We start from the raw sequence: 19,226 nt of genomic DNA on the forward strand, positions 1-19,226 counted from the left end.
AGAAACAATTACATCCCTCTGGTCACTGTTCTTTACTGTATATATTAGCATTCTCCGTCATTACCGTCAAGTCATATCCAAATATGCAAACCAGCTGAAGTTGCTTGTGCCCACTTACCAGTGATTAGTGTGTTGTTGATTTGATTTTCTTGTGTTGTCTTAAACTCAAGCTTCAATGCTATTTATTAATACAGTTTGCTCATACTCCCATCTTCTATTTAATTCATTGTAGGATATCATTGAAACTGACACTGAGATGACTTTAAGATATCCAACTGAACTTGCGGACTCAATTTATCAAGTAGAAAAAATCCCTGTGAAGCATAATGACGAGGCAGACCATTTCTCTGCAACAAATATTAACTTGTCAGAGATTGCAGCATTTGATTGTGGTGCAAAAATACCACAATTGGAGGTTTGTAGGCATTCCTGGGAGCTTGATGAGTGTCCAACCAAGGCAGAGATATCCAGTATTTTTCATAACCTTGTTGAGCACTTGGGTGAAGCACAGGTTCAGCATTCAGCGTTTAAATCAACAGAGTTCTCGGGACCAATTGATGTGGATATGCTGGCCTTGGTTGCCAAAGATGCACCATCTGCAGACTATCAAGTAGATGAACCAACAACAGTCAGGGCTGCAGTAGAAATGGATCTTGTGAGGATCAATGGTAATATTCTGGTTGACAGAAACTCAGCATTATACCCTCTCAAGCCTGATGGGACTTGCTCAGACTTGCCATGCTCAATGTTGTTAGAAGAAGTCCAAATCATTGATTTTCCTTCACATGATGTCTCCAAGACGCTTGTTCAGTCAGAGACAGCTGAGCTGAGTACATCTGATGAAATATTCAAAGACGACTTTGATCCAGCAAGACGTTTCTATGAATCAGTGGTTAGCTCTGAGTTGGTACTGGTTGACGATGCATTCATATCACTGCCTACACCTATTTTAACTGATGATGATATAACCCTGAGATCTATGATTCCCTCCATGGAAGAAGTACTCTGCTCTCTGAAACCACATTCTCTCTCTTCAGCTGACGGAATTTATTTGGACTGGCATCTTTTATTGGAAGGTCCATGCAACCGGGAGATCTGCTCTACTTATGCAAGCATGGTTGAGGAGGTAAAAAGTTGCCATTCAAATTCTGAGCTGCAAGTCAGTTGCCAGGAGACATCAGCACCCAGCTTTGATTTTCTTGAGTATTTTTGGAGAAGTGCAAAGAACCAAGATGAGGACAAGCAGAAAAATATTTATGTTCCAGCCCATGATGATCCACCTGCTGTAGTGGAAACAGCTCAGAAATACAGACAAGAATTTGATACTGGAGGCCACAGCCACATGGAAAAGTTGAGTTCAAAAAAGCCAGCTTCCTTATTCGAGTCAAAGTCGCAATCGAATGACCTGAACTTCTACTTGAATGTCAGAAGCGGCACCAAGAGAGGAGCTAATGAGTACAGTGTTTCTACATTAGATATCCCCACTTTGAAAGAGCAAGCAGCTCCTTCTTCAACCATGCCTAAAGTTGAAAAGCTCATAGAAATTCATCCTGTCAGCCTCTCAGATTCTATTCGAGTCCTTATTAAACACATTCATATAAGTTATACTTCTGCTTTGCAAGAAAGTGCATCTTTGAGGCATACTTTCTCCGATGGGCATGGTTTAAGCATTTCGAAGCAGAAACTTCTTGGACTGATAACTGGAGAAGGTTCAGATGGCTTCTATAATCACTGTAAATACGAAGATAAGATGGAACTCATGGTACTGTATGGACTAAAACAGGTTGCATACTACCTCTGTTTCTTTGGTTTGCATGCTGCCCATATGTACATAAGCAACCTGATTGGAAGTTTTGAAAATATTCCTGAGAGGTTAAGGCATGTTCATTGTTTCATCGGTGAAGCACGGTGGAAAGCCGAGAAGCACCAGTTTGACTCCCATCCATCCTTATTTGACATTGAGAAAATCCTCAGATCTAATACACGGACAAACCAAAAGATCCTTATAGTTGCCGACAGAGCTTTCTGGGTGCCATTGGGTCATAAATTAACTTCACTGAAGATGACATTTGGTGAACTAGGAAAAGACCCTGATGCAGCTTATCTAGATCAGGTGAACAAGGCGAATTCTAAAACTTCGGTGCTGGGAGGATTAGCGAAATCAGACTGCATTCTGCTAGATAACAAGTAAGTACACATGATAAACCAATCATGCCAATCATCTGCTCCAGTTCTTGTTTTATAGAGTTATATTACAAACTAAGTTACTTCTAAAAGCAAGTAATCTGGTTCTTGGAGTAAGCTACCCAATCTTCATGAAAATTTTCATGCGAGCTGTACCAAAATATTCCATTCCAATTAACATATGGAATGAGCAAACCATCATCATGGAATTCTATAAGTATAAGATCAATCAGCTGTCTCATTGTAGTATTGCAGTCCACTTGTGTTTCTTGCTTGTTGCAGATTCACAGACCCGTAAAAAATATTTAAATGTCGAGACCTGTTTATGCACAAGAAACTGTAAAAGAATGGTTAGAGTTTGAACACATCAAATGCTTTGGAACATTTGAACTACACAGAAATTAAGGCAGAATTTGTTTTCATTTTAGTGAGCAAAAACGTATGTGTTGTATCAACAGTTCATACCTGTTCTTCAGTTGAATTACGTTTCTTAGTGATTACACAGATTAAAAAAATAAAATTATGAAAGTATATTTCTAAAGAAGTTGTGATTTTAAGAAGAATCAATACATTGTTACCTATTGAGTCATTTTGCGCTTTTTGTTCCTTATGATGATTGTCTGCCCTTCCAAAAATACTTTTGAGGCTTCAGTTTTTATTTCCTTATGTGCACATATTTTATGGTATAGCATAATGCATAAATTACTGGGCATGCACATAATAGAAAGACATATCTTTAAGGTGTGAAAATATGTAGTGGAGTTCAATTGTATTTCTAGGTGGATGGTTTTTTTCGTACATGCATCATGATTTTAGTGTAACTGCTGTCATATATTTGTCATATTTATGTTGGTCTTAATTTTGAAGGGACATTCCAGCTTCATTCCCTTTCAATGAGTTTGTTATCGTACTGGAATATGGGGGTCCAAATAAATCATCTACCTTGTTGTCTCTGGCTCCTAAATTAGATGGTTTTCCACCACTGCATTTCCTCTATGTCAAAGTGGATACTGAAGACTCTTCGATTGCACTTGTTGAGGACAATCCTACAGAGCAAGATTTGAAAGCCACATTGGTGATTATCAATCGCTTCTTCACACCATTAGTTCAATCTCCATACATTAGTCATGATGTTAGAAACTTATTTCTGTTTTCGTTTTACCATGTGTTGGTCACTGTTTGGAACTTACTACTACTGTTTTACTATGCATGCATTCAATATGAAAAGAGAATCTGTAATTTTTTTCTTTTTGCTTGTTGGTTACTTTAATTCTACAAGCTCATTTTTTTTGGGTAAACTATGTATTCTCTGATAGTTAGAATGTTTCGTGAGTTAGTTGTCGAAAAGACTTGTCAAAAAATAGTGTTCCCCAAGTTCTCTGATCAGAACAGAATGATTGCATACCTGTAAAATGGAAGGTAGATGATAAAAGCATGATCGCATCCTATGTTTCTTCATTTCTCACTCTAAAATTTACAGAAATAATCAAATGGCAGTATGCAAATGCTTGCCTCAAATTTATCTAGGGTTTCATACTTTTCTTGAGTATGTTTTTACCCGTAGATCTTATAAGTGGTGTACATTGCATTTAATTTGTTCAGAATTTATGTGTTGCCCTCATTGTGGGTGCTAGTAATGGTTAATGGGGCAGAGAATGATCTCCTGTCAAAACATAAATGCCTAAGAAATAAAAACTCGTCCTGATTATCTGCAGGATACGGTTTTGCATACACTTCAGAAGGATCTGCAAGAGAAGATGAACAAAATGCGTATTGTTGATTCGTTGAACTTCATACCAGCAACTAATCCACTGCAAGGACTGCAGGAAAATCTAGTCAAACATCTCACTGCTGATTCAACAATAAGCTTCCCGGCAGATGATCAACAGCTCAAACTAGAAAATCTGGAGAAAAAGAATACTGCTGATGCACCTAATTTTGTGCCTGTAGCTGAACAGCGGCACATAGAGGAAATTTTGAGCAGAAGAGATATTCTTGATCCACAAAATTTTGTGCCTGCAGTTGACAAGAGCAGCTCTACTTCTTCCGTGTCTGCAAATGTGATGAAAGCCCCGCAAGACAATCTATCTGCTACTGACTTGCCTTCCAGTGTAAAAGTTGGCAGCATCTTATCAGGAAGATTGTCTACCCCAGAGGCGGTGATTGTTGTAAATACTGGAAGTCATGGAAAGAGTATGCTTTTCTCCCGTAGATCATCTTATCAGCAGATACTATCTTTGGAGAAAGGAGGAATGCAGGTTGTGGAACGAGACATTGATCTTCCTGTGGACCTAATACTCAGTGCTTCAGATTGCTTAGTATGGTGTGAGACCAAACTCTTTGGGTGCAGTGAATTCTCAATGCCAACAGAGACATCTAGTATAACAAGTTTTGTAGAGACCATTGCGACCAATATTCTGATGTCAATTAGCTTCTGTTTCAGTGGCTGCATAATGGTAATTGATTTTGAACTCCGAATTTTTGCTTTTTCCTCATAGAGTTGTCATGGTATACCTGTCTTATGTTATCATTGCATATGCACATATACACGGTTGTCATTGAGTTATATTTGTCATAACTTAATAGTTTTCCTGTTTCTACTTTTGCAGGTCTTTGAAGGAGAACCTCACTCCCTTGCTGCTGTAATGGAATCATCCGATTCTCTATATGCTGCAGCTGCTAGTCTGGTCATGAACTTGCAGCTATTCTTCTCACACACTCCCAAGTCAACAGATGAGATAATTCTTAGTTGCATCAGAAAGGTGGCTAGGTTAAATAGAGCTCCTCTAGATATACCTGAATCAGAAAGCTTAGCTGAATCATTTCTCACAAAATTTCCTTCAATCAACCCCTTGTCTGCATACATAATACTTTCTTCTGGAGGCACCCTCGTGGAGTTCCTCAGTTGGTCACATGAGCGTCGCATTCAGGCTGTTGGAGAGCATCTGTTGTCTCCACAGAGCATTACTCTGTTCAGTGCTTTATGCAAATTTGGCGAGCTAGGTGAATCTAGGTCTGTAATGACCGAATGCTCTTCTGTAGATTCAGACATCTGCAGTGCATTGCTGCAGTCTCCAAGGAAGAGGAGAAAGTGTGCCCCACAAGCTTTTGCAGTACCAACCAGTGATCCTCTCTGTCTCGATCCTCTAAACCAATTGCCTGGTGACTATGTAGAACATGACAATGTATTCTCACCGCCCAAGTTGAGGAGGTTCTCTGACATGGAGGATGCAACACCTCACCTCCGAGAGGCCTTCATGTTCGACCAAAGTTTGAGTAGGGGAGGCGAGGGTGTCTCTTGTCTTCCAAGAAAGCATGGCGTTGATGCAATGATTCACAATCAGATAATGGGTGATCCATTCAGCAATGAATTGAGTAGAGATACGAGGACATATGATAGAAGGGCCAGCGGTATGGTTGACACACACGACTTCTCTTGGCAGCCTGAATTCCGGGGTAAAGAACCAATGAAAAGCTCTTTTCCTGCAAGCGAACCATCATTCAGCAGAACTTACAGCCATCCAGTATTTCCCACTGCATTGGAGATCAACGACGATACTGGTGACTGGGACTTCTCAGCAGGTACACATCACACTTTGAAGGGTCATGTACATGGGGATACTTCCACACTCTCTCGCAGATATGACGATGTGGGCAGCAGATACCATGAACCACGAGAGGAAATGATGCAGAGTCAAGGGGGCTCGCTTGATTTTCTGAAACATGATGTTGGCTCTCATGCGGCTTCACATGGTTCAGGCTGGGAAATCGATTATCTAAGGCAAATGAACGAAAACAGGAAATCACGTCAGGAGAGATCATCAGGAATGATGTCAAACTCGAGAATGAGGGATGGAGCCTCTGAGATTCGAAGTCCTCCATCAATTGAATCCTTCAGATACCGAGGAGACAGGGATACTCCTTCGAGGGGGCGGAGCCTTTCTATTGGGACTAGATACCGAGGGGACAGAGATACTCCTTCAAGGGACCGGAGCCCTCCTGCCGGGACTCACCGATATGGGAAGGCCAGAGAAGGAACTAAAGCACATACCCAGGGGGTCAGAAAATATTTCAAGGCGCAGCCAAGTGCAAGTCAGGAACGCAGGATACAGCCGTCCATCGACCCATCATGGACTCCAGTTGACAAGAGAGCGAGACAGGTAGTACATTCTAACAGACCGTGATGTCATAATAACGTTGCTAGTGTTTAGTATGCATAAGGTTAATCTGGATGAATTTGTGCAGAAACTTTCGTTCGCAACGGACGGGAAGGAAAAACAAAGCAAGCTGATCTGGAGAAACCAGAACAGCCCTGGTATCGGGTGCGGCTTCCGGAAAAGATACCGGGAGGAAGGTACGTAGATTAGGGGTCCTTGGTCGTTGATTCAAGCTACTGATGTTTTAATTAGTATGTATATATCCCATGAAGTTATGTCTTCGCAGCAGTTTCGTGAACTTTGTGGGAGGTAGAATGTGCACAAGGTACACAATGTTGTCAGTCAAGCCACAGTTTGTTTGTTCTAAAACATTGTTGGAACCAGTGAATACCGTATCATTGTTTCCTCGTTTATAAATATAGAGGGGAAATGGAAAATGATTGTCTTGTTCGACCTGCAAAACTGATCTGGTGCTCGCGTGTTCCAAGAATTTTACACTTGAGCGTTTGTCTTAAATTTCTCTACATTACTTAAGCTATTCCTTAGGAAAGCACTATTATGTACTGTTGCTATTTTGTGAGCCGATATTTTGTACTGCTGCTATGCCCCGTAAGCTCCCCAGACTGCATGCCTGCATCGGGGATGGGCCAGCCGCTGCAATCTGCATACACGTTGGTCTGTCCTTTTTTTTTGTTGCAATTGATGTTGATCTGCCTTTTGAAACCCCTTGTCCAGCTACTGGAACGAGTTGAAATTGTTGGGACTCACGCACGAGTCCGCGTTGCTTACGGTTGCGTAGGATTCGAAGATTTGGAATCCGTAACCAGCTCGTAGTCGACTATCTGCACCTGAACTGTTTGCGACGCCCAGGACTGGAATTCGAATCGCACCAGGACTCGTCCTTACGGGCGCCTTTTTAACCACGATCGCCCTCCTGGCTGCTCGCACGATCGTATCGAGTTATTGCAATCCTGCGTGCGCGCGCTGCCCTAAACCCGAGCTCTGCGGCTGCGCGCTCGCCGAGCCAAGATCGATGCATCCCGGCGGCTACAACCACCGTCCCAACGCGGCCCCGTACGGCGCGTACGGCTACCGCAACGGCGCCAATGCTCCGCCCTACCGCCATCAGCCGCCGCCGCAGCAGCAGATGACGCCGGAGGAAAAGGAAGAGATACTGTTGACCGCCGGCCGCTTCGCCGCCGAGTACCTGGTGAGCACGGGCGAGCTGCCCGCGCGCGTGCTGCACAACCGCCCGCCGCCGGCGCCGCTCCCGTTCCAGCAGCAACGACGCCCAGCGCCGCCGTTCTCCCGCCCGCCGTTCCACGAACTCCCGCTCGCGAGGCAGCGCTTCCAGCACCGCCCGCCGGCGCCGGCGCCGCGCCAGTTCCAGCAGCAACGTCCGCCGTTCGCTCCCCGCCCGTTCCAGGGGCAGGGCCGGCCGATCGCCAAGCGGCCCCGGCCGCCGTTCCATGGGCGCCCGCCGTTTTTCCCTCCCGGCGCGCGTGGCTCCGCCGAGAAGGGCCGCCCCGGCCAGGCCGCGGCGGCGCCTGCTGCTGCTGCCGCGAGCGTGACGAAGGGAGGTTTGAGTGGTGCGCCGGCCGGAGATGGGAGCAGCGGCCAGCCTGTGGCGCCGCCGTCGGGTGACGCTGGCACGGCTCAGAGCACGCAGACGATGGATCATCAGGCCAACCAAGGCTAAGCCCGAGACTAGTTGTAGTAGTATGTTTTTACGGGAGAGACGAGTTGTATCACGTATGCTGACAAGCCGCAAGCAATGGCACAGCTCTGTAGGCTACGACTTAGAGGATGTACCCTGTCTATCACCTGTTCTTTTTATTTTCTTGGTTAGAGAACTTTCAATCTTTTGTTTGCAATGCATTATGCATACACGACGCATCATGCATGAATGGTGTCGCCTGGGTTACTTGGGCTTAAGCTGCCGAACAGAAGTACGGATCGTGGCTTACTGTCGTTGAGGATTTCACGTCCGCGATATGCAAAACTAAATCACAAAATGGTAGCAGTAGCAGATTTGTTGAATTGCTATTGCGAAATCCATATTAATTTGATGAAGTTTATGGCCAGAAATTCGAACAGATGACCACAAGGTCTTGATGTGACTATATGGGGTTCAGTTCAGTTTAAAAAAATGATAAAAATTATTTTTTTCACAAAATAAAAACATTGATTAGGGGCATTCCGAGAATCGAACTCGGGACCTCTCGCACCCAAAGCGAGAATCATACCACTAGACCAAATGCCCTGTTTTGTTAACTCTTAATACTGCGCTTAATCGTAGAGATCGTACAAGCTGAATTCCCCGACCCAGACCAGCTCCAAATTCCCTGTGGTCGCCAAAATGCACAACTTCAAGCCAATTCAAACTACCCATCTGGCCATCTCCCCCTCTTAATGCCATGGTACCAGCATCCACGTCCCTTGAATAGCCCTCAAGGAAAAAAAAACAAAATTTCTAGTATCTACGGAAAGGCATAACGATTTGTTAAAAAACGAGGTGTATGTCATGAGAAAAAGAATGTAAACTTGCAATGAATAATATTTTTTTTTCCTTTTGTTCTGATTTTTTTTCATGAGATTCCGTCCTTTTTGTTTCTAAATGTACTTTTCCCATGAATTTCTAAACATATCACACAAACGTTGTTGAGTCATCATCAAAGAGGTTACAAGACTACACGTTCGTATATCGATGAAAAATTTGTCTAAAACATTACCAAATCTTGCAATGTCCAAGATGTTTTCTGACATGATATGCTAGTTGTAGCATATGCATCAATGCATCATCAGTTTACTGCAATTTGCACTCCTTCTTAGTTATAGGAATGAAAATATTGGCTCTATTTTCCAACATTTCCAATGTTTCATTAGTCTCTTGGATTAGAGGACATATGACCTCACCGAATTCTTCTTCTTTTAGTAAAACCTAATCCTTCAGAAATTTTCTTTCCCTAGTATATTTGTTTTGTGATGCAATCAAACGGCATCTATTACTCCATGTGTTTTCTGGCCCCATTATATCAAACTTGTCGTGACATCTAAATCATGTATTTTCCCCTAACCATGGGATGCAAAGAGACCTTGTATGGGTAATTGAGTTACCAAAAGAAAAGAAGTGCACAATCATATGAACAAATCGTATGAATTATTCCTAGGAAAAATGATTCGATCTGGACGACCGATTGGATGCAGCTATCAGTCGTCTGGACGACCGATTGGATGCAGCCGATCCAGCAAACTCCAGGCAATAGAAGCATTGTTACACTCGTCGGCGGCGCCTGAAATTCTAACTCTTCAAAAGCGACGCCTTCAAGAAGGGAATAGTGCACCAGCGCCGTCATCGCTCGATCAAAGATCTTAGGTTTCACCCTGAAGATAGTCTCCGCTCTCAAAACAATACCTTCAACAAGGACATTGCGAGGCACAATCAGTTAAGGCCAGACCTTGGATTTTCACCCTGAAAGGTAAGACTCCAAACTTCACATGTGCTGCCGCCCCCATTTTCATACCATTGCTGCGAAGTTCGGAATACCAAGCAAGCCCCTCAACAGCGCAAAGACTTGAACCTCCATTAGCTAGTCCTCCAATCCGGCCTTCATGATATTCTCTTCTTCAGACTTCACCATGGATCAGCGTCACTTGGTATCAACATAGAAAATAGCTTCGCGCCGCTCCCTCCAGACCAAACAGTCGGAATAAAAGCATGGGTACGCACGACCGAATACCACCGATCCAGCAAACTCCAGGCGATAGAAGCACTGTTACACTCGTCGGCGGCGCCTTCCGGAACTCAACACTCCGGCCAGATCATGAAGGCCAGGCCTCCGGCAGGTCTTCATCTTCACCCAAGAGAGACCCTAGGACCGCCGCCTTTATTCAGGCCGGTCCCACGCCGGCGACCATCCTAGGCTGGCCATGGTTGCTGCCGGAGATACCAAGCAGATCGCGTAGTCCGAAGAGACCGCACACGCCTGGGACCGCCGCAGCCAAACGCCAGCCCTCCATCGCCAGCCGCCGAGAGGCGAGGAGAAGGGGACCTAGGGTTTCCCCCTGCAGCTCGTCCCCACCCCTCCCTCCGCCGCCAACAGGGCACACCACCGCCACGTCGTCTGTCATGCCGTCGCCGAGCCGAGGCCAGGCGCCGCCATCGAGGCCCCCGACGATAGGGCCGCGCCCTGGCCCGAGGAAGGCGCCCCGCGCTCGACCCCCATGCGAAATGGAACGATGCAATCCCGGCCAGCGTCAGCGTCGGCCAGGCCTTGCCTGACCGCGCCCCCTGGCGGCTGCGAGGGAGGGGAGGAGGAGAGGGGGGAGGAGGGGCAGCGGCACGGTAGGGACCCCCCTGGTCGCCACGCGGGGGCGACACGGGAGGGACGAGGGGAGAGACCCATCATAATTTTATCTAGATTGCGGACACTTACTTTAAAATGGAGAAAGTCCATCTAATTTAGTAGAAATTCTGCTTAGTTTGTGGATTTATCTAGGGTCTTCGGTACGTCCATACGTGCGGTGATTGAGAGAGATTGTCGACTTTGATGTGCGATCGTACGCCTGTTCTTCATCGAAGAGGATTTATCTTGGTTTGATTATTAAGTAGAGAAAAATCCTTTTGAAACGAACAAAAAAACAGACGAAGAAAAAGAATTATTTAAGAGGTGCGGGACCGCCACGCTCCGGCATTGTCTCCACTCACTCAGTCCGTCGGCAAACCAGCAAGCAGCGAGAGCGGACACGACCGCACAGGGAAGAGGAAGAGGAGAAGAAGAATCGGGCGGAGGGAAGGGGAAGGCCCGGAGGCGATGGGGCTGGGCGTGAGGGCGGCGCCGTTCTCGTACGTGGCGCACGCGCTCGCCGTGGCGGCCGCCGCCATGGTGCTGTTCTGGTGCGTCCACTTCCGCGGCGGCCTCGCCTTCGAAGCCACCAACAAGAACCTCATCTTCAACGTGAGTACCACTACCTGTCCCCTCTTTCTCTGTTTCGTTCGAGCTCCTGGATCGGAAGGGCGGTGGCTGGATGCGGCCAATTTTGGATTCCGCCGCTCTGTTTTGTGTTCCCTAAAAGGCTAAAATGGAAAAGAACGGGTGAAATCGCATCTAGTAGGAAGTGGGGGCAGGTAGCCTAGCTTCATGAACAAGGAAGGAATCCCGAAGATTTGACCGTCCTGTCTCGATTGAGAAAAAAACATCTCCTTAACTTTTTCGCTGTGAGCATCGGTCTAGTATCGGTTCCAGGAAGATTAAATGATGCTAGTCCTAGCCATATGAACCATGTTGTTAGTTATACTTAGTTATGATAAGAACAACTTAGTATCTTTGCTCTGTATATCGACAGTTAAGCAATTTTCAAGCCAATCTGTTTGACCACGCGACTGATTAATACGAATTGTCCCCTTAAGCTTGATGATAAGATGCCAGAACATGTATATTTGATCATAACGTCCCAATTCCCAAATGCTACTGATTAATGTCTCATTGATGAATGTGGCGCTTGGAACTATCCATAGGCTTGAGCTGTTCGCTGTGGTACTGAATGATGTCTTTATTTTCTTGGCCTGCGTTGACAAATGCATCAAAATAATTTGAAACGCGATTAAGGGCTGCGCTGATGCTCATCAATTTTGCACAAAAAGATAATGCTTGTAAATATATGTAAAAAATGACACTGGCTTTCCAAGCAGGGCTTAGAAGCTGTTGTATTCTAAATGTCAACACTACACGTTTCTGTTAGGGTCACTAGCTAACTACTCTCTAATGCATCTGTAAATGTCTAATTTGAGTGTTAGTGTCTGCCATACTGTATGTCTGTTTCAGTTTAAAAAATCTCTAGGTCGCTGAGTTTATTGTAGATGGATATGTACTTCAAGGCACATGGGTCTTTTAAACCTATAACCCGTTCTCTTTTGTTAACCCTAACTCCTGACATGGATTTCCAGTGACTCCCTCCGCGAGAGGTGCAGCCTCACAGTTATTTGTGTTCCTTGCTGTTTCTAACAATTTAGGTAATGAATTGCTTTACATTTAGCAATTGTGAGAACATTTCTAATGCTACTTATTACAGGTTCATCCTGTCCTTATGTTGATTGGCTATATTATTCTTGGCAGTGAAGGTAATGCTGAAAATTCGTCAACTTATCTAGCTCATGATTTTTGTTTTGTAAAACTTTGTTCTTTTTGGCAGCTATAATGGTATACAAGGTTCTTCCTACATGGAACCATGATACAACTAAGTTGATCCATCTAATTCTCCATGCCATTGCCCTTGTGCTCGGTGTGGTTGGGATATACTGTGCTTTCAAATTTCACAATGAAAGTGGGATTGCCAACCTTTATAGTCTGCACTCTTGGCTTGGAATCGGAACAATTTCTCTATACGGTATTCAGGTAAGACCGTAAGACTTCCATATAATTGCAATTCTATTCGGCATGTGACTGCAAATGATTGTAGTTATTATGAATTGGCTAAACCATCTGACTCAAAATAGAACAGATAAACTATACTTTAAGCATTTAATAAAGTACGAATATCAGATTATTCTAAGTATGCATAGGGAAGACAATGTAAATTTTAAGGGAGTGACTATTTCTCAGTCGACTGAGAACTAACTTCGTTCTCAGTTAGATGATGTCATCAAATTTGTTGCAATTCATGTTGCAACTCATGTCTAACACGAATCACGATGGAAATCTAATGCTGTAGGACTTGACTAAGCACGAAGTTAGTTCTCAGCTAGCTGAGAACTAACAAATCCCAAATTTTAATCAACTAAACATATGCTCTAGCATGCCATTGCTGAATAGTTTGGGCTACTTGACATCCGTTTAAAATATGTTATCAGTGACCCATAAACTTCTTGCTTGTTTTTATGTTATTACTAATACAATGGCGGAAAAATGGGTTAGTTTAGAGCTTATGCATACCACAATTTCTGAACTAGGAAGTTGCATTATAGTTGGAATCTACCAAAGAATTAGACATAATGTTCTAATTGAGTGTTTACACTGTGCTCTTAATTTCCCTTATGTATCAGTGGATATTTGGATTTCTAGCCTTCTTTTTCCCTGGGGCTGCGCCAAATGTGAGGAGGGGTGCTCTTCCTTGGCACGTACTACTTGGGATCTTTGTTTATATTTTAGCCTTGGCTACGGCAGAACTTGGGTTTCTGGAGAAGCTCACCTTCCTCCAAAGCTCAGGCCTCGACAAATACGGGCCAGAGGCATTTCTGGTGAACTTCACAGCATTGGTTGTTGTTCTATTTGGTGCTTCTGTTGTGGTAGCTGCTATTGCTCCAGCTCGCCTTGAAGAACCACAGGGTTACGCTCCAATCCCAGAAAACTAGTACGCTTGTGTGAAGTATTGCATGTACAGAAATTCAGAAAGTATGGTGTCAGCATAGTGCTGAGATACCAAGATCTCTTCGATTTAAAAAAGGGATGATATGGGTAAAAAATGCTGTGCATCTTCCTTGTATATACAAATACATACGAGTACGCATTGGTCTCCCATGCATTATGTGATAACTGGAATTCCTATGTAAGCAGCTGTTTTACGAACTACATTGTGTGATAACTGAAACTGCTATGTGAGCAGCTCTTTTACCAACTTCTGCTTGAGAAGTTATTGTTTATATGGTTGTCTTACCAGTATTTTCGGAGAGTGGAGGGGTGTTTTTGGTTCCCGATCATGGAATTCAATTTTTTTTGGTGGAAAAAGGTATTTTGAAGTTTCAAAAAATCCAAAATAGATGATGTTGATGCATATACATGCTATCTACATATCTGCAGAATTTTGCTAGATAATATGTTGTATTGTAGGCTACACAAAAACCATAAAATCGTGGCTTTGGAAAGACAAAAAAAAAACTTATCTTTCCTTCTGAAAAAAAAACTCATCTTTCCTTTCAACATTTGTATTTTTCGTGCAGATCACAAATGAAAAATATTTTGATGCAAATTTGGTTATACATATTGGACATGAGTATGTAAGTGGATGTAGTATTTCAGAATTTTTGGAGACTTCATGAACTTTTCGGAAAAAAGAAACGAGAGTGCTAGTTTTCGGAAGAAGGATTTTCGGTATTTTCGTCGTTTCTGTTCTATAAAACTAGCTGATTTAATCTGTATTTCCGAAGATAGTACATAAACTTGAAGGCGTTGTTGTGGAGCCTCTGTTTTTTTCCCATCTAGGTCTTGAGTCTTTGGGTGAAAACCTAGATCCTTCCGGATCGGCGACATCGGCATTTTGGCGTCGTCGCCTCCTTGGAGGCGTTTCTCTAGAGCTCCATTGATTCCTTCATCATTTTTCGTTGTTCTAGACCCGGTCACTTGATCATGGTTTTTCAAAGATCTCGATGAGGATCGGATGACGCCCTTTGGTTTCCTAGTTGATGGAGGATGAAGAACCAATTGTTTTTCTCTTTCATGAGATTGCATTGTAAGCTTGCATCCTTAGTATCGACCATATTAGTGGTGCTATTTGGGGTTATATTAATTTCAAGCGGGTCTCTTGAGCCTTCAGTCAAAAGATGTCCTGGTAAATATAAAAGATACACTAAAGGCCAAGAGGATCAGACACAATTCGGAAAGAACTGTCGCGGCTGATTAATTTCCCCTTTTAGTACGGGGCACGACTCTAGCTGGAGCTCGTCCAAGTTGGCACAATATCAAATCCTACTTGTTCATCGGGCCTGCTGACAGTCCTACAAAGCAGGCACAAAGCAATAATAAAGCTCCGGCGACAGCTGCTATGGGTGAGTAGCCAGATCGTTTCCACATCAGAACTGATGTGAATAATACGTCTTTATCAAAAGGAAAACAGGAGATATATGATTGAGTTTGAGTAGGTCGTCCAACTGCCTTGAAATGCACTCCAGCTCGTATCATTGTTTCTTTCTGTCTTTGCAAGGCGAAAGTATTGTATTTGTAGCCATCCTGAATACTGAGATGCTGAAAAGGTCCTTAAAAAGGAAGAAACCGGTGATTGAAAGTATCAAGACAGACTGGTGGTAGACGATACGGGATTGAAAAGAACGACTCGAGAGATATGAAACAGCCAAACAGGTGAACTGGTGGAGCGATTTAATGCGTAAAATACATATCAGATTGCATGATTTTCTCCTTTCTTTTAACTAAAAATCGACCTATTTATTAATAGTCATCAACAATACTATAGTGAATGGCAAACGTAATACTCATTGACATGTGATATCTCTTTAAAAGTCATTATTTTTATTGAGAATTGACAGGTGATATCTCTTTAAAAGTCATTAATGATTATTATAAATCCAAAGCAAACCTAACGGTCTAGAGTATTTTTTTTTTCATAATTGCATCTTTTCTTGCAACCGAAAAAATCTCAATTACAATTTTAATTGCAACTAAAAAAACTTCAGTTTCAATTTAACTTGCACTACATGAGCACAAATCACGATGGCAATCGAACTGTGCAAGACTTAGACTAGTAACAATGGGAAGTATCATATAGTAGTATCATGCATATGATACTACTATATGATACTATCTCCGCAATGCATAGTATCATGTAGTGGTATCATAGGCTAGTTATATTTATTGATTTGTAGAATCTCGATACAAATTTGTGTACAAGATTTATTTAGAGTTAATTTTTCTAGTTCTACGTGCTATGATACAATATCTACCTATGATACTACCATCATCTCTTTCATCATTAATTAACGTGACACATCAGCTTTTTGCATGCATGTAGTGCATGATACTAGCTATGATACCACCATCGTGAGTAGCCTTAACTGAGTATTCAGCTACTCGTTAGGGGCGGCGTGGTGACAAATGCACACGGATCCTTCCGCCCTCGGGCACAACGGTCCGCTAGCTCGTCGTAAGCGTCGCCCCGTCGTCCCCGCGCCGCGCGCCGCGAGTGCGACGTTGGACGCGGACCGGGCGGCGGGCGGACGCCCAGAGGACCGCACGGCGCCCGTGCGCGCCATGAAAATCACCGACGGTTCCGTTAGCAGCCGCAGACAGACGCGCACGCACCGGCTGCATTGAATTTACCCGTGTCACTCTAATCAAGGTCCCGGACACACGCGCGCACAAATTAAGCTTCCCCGCTGGCAAGCTTTTCCATGTCCTGCTAGCTCGCACTCCCTCCCAGCCTAGCAGGAGCCGAACCACTAGCACCAGGTCTATATATTACATGTCGAGCCGCCGCGGTGTGGGATGTTGTATCAGCTTGCAGTACGCGAAGCAATACAACGACATCGAAGCAGGAGCGGCAGCAGCAGCAGGTATTTCAGCGTGATGGCCGAGGAGGGAGCGAAGAAGGCGACGCCGGCTGACGTTGCGGAGGAGAAGGCCGTCCTCCCGCCGCCCCCTGGGGCCAAGGACAAGACGCCGCCGGCCGGTGATGAGTGCAAGGCTCTGATCATCGTCGAGGGTGAGTGGCACTTCCGTATACTGTATTTACTTGCTGTTCAGCCCTCTGTTCCTCTCTGCGACTCCGTTGCTGGTAAACTTTGCTACTAGTACGTTTCCATTTCGATCGCACAATTCCAACTTAATTTGAAGCATCGAATCGTGATAGCTGCAGAAGGCAAGCGCCCTACTGATTATGCTCTCTGCTGATCAGAAGTGGTAGTGTTTAACTAAATAATAGAGCCACACACCAGAAGTTACTACTAGTCTTGATTTCAAGCGAAGGAACCTCAGCTCGTAATTTGTCAGACTCGGAGTGCTTGGCCGTTCTCGATTATGTGTGATTTATTCAGAGTTCAAGCCACTCTCTGAAATTTAGGCCTAGTTTTTGGAAATCAATACTTAGCCAAACACCTTGAGGTATTCAATACTTCACTATTTTTTGAAGAAACTGAAGTATTCTCGAAATACTTCAAAAAAGAGGAGCTCCCAAACGGGGCCTTATTGCCTGTTTGGTGTTCAGTTGTTATCGGCCAAAAATCCCTATTGCCAAATTTCATGCAAATATGGTTCATTTAGATTTTTCTTGGTAACGAACCACACCTTTAACGGTTATACTAGACACCCCCATAGTTTTTTGCATATCAATTGCTAGAGCTACCCGAATAAAAAAAAGTTCAATCAAGTAACTGTACCTGACTTCTGATAACCTGCCCTGGTTTCCTGTACAGAAGTTGCCGAAAAACCTCGTGCTGAGAAGAAGAAAACACACAGGGGCTCACTTGAAAGAGGTAACTAGTTGATGATTCATCTTTGTTCCTTCTTCTTGTCTCATTATTCACAGCTGCCTAAACTAACGACAATAAGATGACCTCATTTTAGATGTTGCTCTTGCGAAGGTGGAAACGGAGAAGAGGGGCTCTTTGATCAAAGCATGGGAAGAGAACGAGAAGGCAAAAGCTGAGAACAAGTATGTTATTTACATAGATTCATATATGAGATTTCATTCTGCAGTGGTATTATCAGTTACCTCCGGGAATCCTTTCTTTTTCGTACTTCTATTGTTCTTCAGTAATCTGAATGTATCACTGTTGGTCGCCCTGGAAATGCAATTACAGAACTTAAATTGGATAGATACCACTGCAAAGTTTGCTATTTTGTAAAAAGGACATGAATCCCAAGTACCGCTTCCCCATGCCATTGACATACTTGGTGTCACTTTTCAAAACCTCAAAACCGTGACAACAGAATCCACGTCATTAGCATTTAGTGTCACTTTCAAAACTTCCAATGACATTAAATTTTCCCAATTTTTTTTTGATGATCCCTGAAGTTTCTTTCTGATATCACAAGGGAATGGTATGTCCTAATTCAGTACATATGCTTACTGTCAGTGCGTCCATAGCGCTACATCTTGCTTTATTAAGGAAGTAAGCTGCAAAACCATAACTCAAAAATAATATGCAAGCCATGACTTTTGTATAAATTGTTGTATATGTCACAGGGCCGCTAAGAAGTTGTCGTCTATTCTCGCATGGGAGAACACAAAGAAGGCAACCATAGATGCCCAGCTGAAAACGAAGGAAGTACGTTTCTGTTTGTCCAGTTGCATTTCTAACATTTCTATCAATGTACTTCAGTACTTGATTCCATTCCATTTATTCTGGGAATTAATATATATGAATGACCTGCATATTTATCTGTAGCTTCTACGCTTTAACGGTACTCTGTAGTTTTCACATACTTGTGATGATGTTTGGGTGGATGCAAACCGGGATGTTTGGGTGGGATGCAAACCTATAGTAATGATGACATGGTCCATGACATTTGAGGTTTATTCCATGGACCATGTAAAATTGAGGTGGATTTCATGTAGCATTTACCGATCAGCTAATGCTCTATAATTTTACTGGCTCTCAGCTAGAGTTAGAAAAGAAGAAGGCCGAATACGCTGAGAAGATGAAGAACAAAAAGGCAATCGCCCACAGGGAAGCTGAAGAGAAGAGAGCAATGGCAGTGGCTCGGCGTGGTGAAGAAGTACTCAAGGCCGAGGAGATGGCAGCGAAGTACCGGGCGACCGGGCTAATTCCGAAGAAACTCCTCGGGTGTTTTGGGGCATAAGAAGCACGCCTGAATCTTATGCGATGGAGGAGGTGATTTGGTCTGTGCAGTCGTTTTCTTGTTTATAATCTGAAAATTCTCCTGTTTATTGTGATCTATGTTTACTACTCTTCATATGAGGACAGATTTTGGTACTAGTACATATAGCGTGCATTGTTCGTGTTGTTGAGATCAAACATTTTGTTACACATGCAGTTAGTATTTTGGCTGTCGAGCATCGACAGCTCCCTACCCTTTTTCAAAAAAAAAATTGACCATTTCCTTTGTCAATTAAAGACCTGCTTGCATTTTCCCTACCTTTTGTTAATTAAAAATCTTTTGTTAAACATGTAGTTAGTATTTTGGTCCTATGCTCTTT

The 19,226-nt window shown here is 43.5% G+C and overlaps 3 protein-coding genes and 1 non-coding gene across 4 annotated transcripts; 3 read left to right on the forward strand and 1 right to left on the reverse strand.

Moving 5' to 3' along the window:
* Positions 1–246: 246 nt before the first annotated feature.
* LOC124687540 (protein SHORTAGE IN CHIASMATA 1 homolog) lies at positions 247–6,722 on the forward strand. The gene is made up of 5 exons (XM_047221314.1): positions 247–2,187; positions 3,052–3,259; positions 3,900–4,640; positions 4,794–6,344; positions 6,430–6,722. The coding sequence occupies exons 1-5, from the start codon at positions 257–259 to the stop codon at positions 6,544–6,546; spliced, it is 4,548 nt and encodes a 1,515-aa protein (XP_047077270.1). The 5' UTR covers positions 247–256; the 3' UTR covers positions 6,547–6,722.
* A 1,810-nt stretch (positions 6,723–8,532) lies between these two features.
* TRNAP-UGG lies at positions 8,533–8,604 on the reverse strand. The gene has a single exon. It is a non-coding gene; the product is annotated as a tRNA-Pro (tRNA).
* Positions 8,605–11,140: 2,536 nt separating this feature from the next.
* LOC124692491 (probable ascorbate-specific transmembrane electron transporter 1) lies at positions 11,141–13,980 on the forward strand. The gene is made up of 4 exons (XM_047225879.1): positions 11,141–11,299; positions 12,414–12,462; positions 12,534–12,736; positions 13,384–13,980. Exons 1-4 carry the CDS (start codon positions 11,156–11,158, stop codon positions 13,690–13,692), a joined length of 705 nt encoding a protein of 234 aa, XP_047081835.1. The 5' UTR covers positions 11,141–11,155; the 3' UTR covers positions 13,693–13,980.
* A 2,653-nt stretch (positions 13,981–16,633) lies between these two features.
* On the forward strand, positions 16,634–18,868 carry LOC124690250 (remorin-like). Its single transcript, XM_047223660.1, has 5 exons — positions 16,634–16,769; positions 17,479–17,538; positions 17,630–17,717; positions 18,252–18,333; positions 18,668–18,868. Exons 1-5 carry the CDS (start codon positions 16,634–16,636, stop codon positions 18,866–18,868), a joined length of 567 nt encoding a protein of 188 aa, XP_047079616.1.
* The last annotated feature ends 358 nt before the right edge of the window (positions 18,869–19,226 follow it).

Source organism: Lolium rigidum, chromosome 2 (assembly GCF_022539505.1).
Source record: "Lolium rigidum isolate FL_2022 chromosome 2, APGP_CSIRO_Lrig_0.1, whole genome shotgun sequence".
Lineage (NCBI taxonomy): Eukaryota > Viridiplantae > Streptophyta > Magnoliopsida > Poales > Poaceae > Lolium > Lolium rigidum.

Bases quoted from the DNA above. Each gene is read 5' to 3' on its own strand.
- LOC124687540 (XM_047221314.1), top strand. From the start codon at position 257: ATGACTTTAAGATATCCAACTGAACTTGCGGACTCAATTTATCAAGTA. The intron at 3,260-3,899 runs GTGATTATCAAT...GATTATCTGCAG, and splicing joins AAGATTTGAAAGCCACATTG to GATACGGTTTTGCATACACT. The intron at 6,345-6,429 runs GTAGTACATTCT...GAATTTGTGCAG, and splicing joins TTGACAAGAGAGCGAGACAG to AAACTTTCGTTCGCAACGGA.
- LOC124692491 (XM_047225879.1), top strand. From the start codon at position 11,156: ATGGGGCTGGGCGTGAGGGCGGCGCCGTTCTCGTACGTGGCGCACGCG. The intron at 11,300-12,413 runs GTGAGTACCACT...TACTTATTACAG, and splicing joins ACAAGAACCTCATCTTCAAC to GTTCATCCTGTCCTTATGTT. The intron at 12,463-12,533 runs GTAATGCTGAAA...TCTTTTTGGCAG, and splicing joins TATTATTCTTGGCAGTGAAG to CTATAATGGTATACAAGGTT.
- LOC124690250 (XM_047223660.1), top strand. From the start codon at position 16,634: ATGGCCGAGGAGGGAGCGAAGAAGGCGACGCCGGCTGACGTTGCGGAG. The intron at 17,718-18,251 runs GTATGTTATTTA...TATATGTCACAG, and splicing joins AAGGCAAAAGCTGAGAACAA to GGCCGCTAAGAAGTTGTCGT. The intron at 18,334-18,667 runs GTACGTTTCTGT...ACTGGCTCTCAG, and splicing joins CCCAGCTGAAAACGAAGGAA to CTAGAGTTAGAAAAGAAGAA.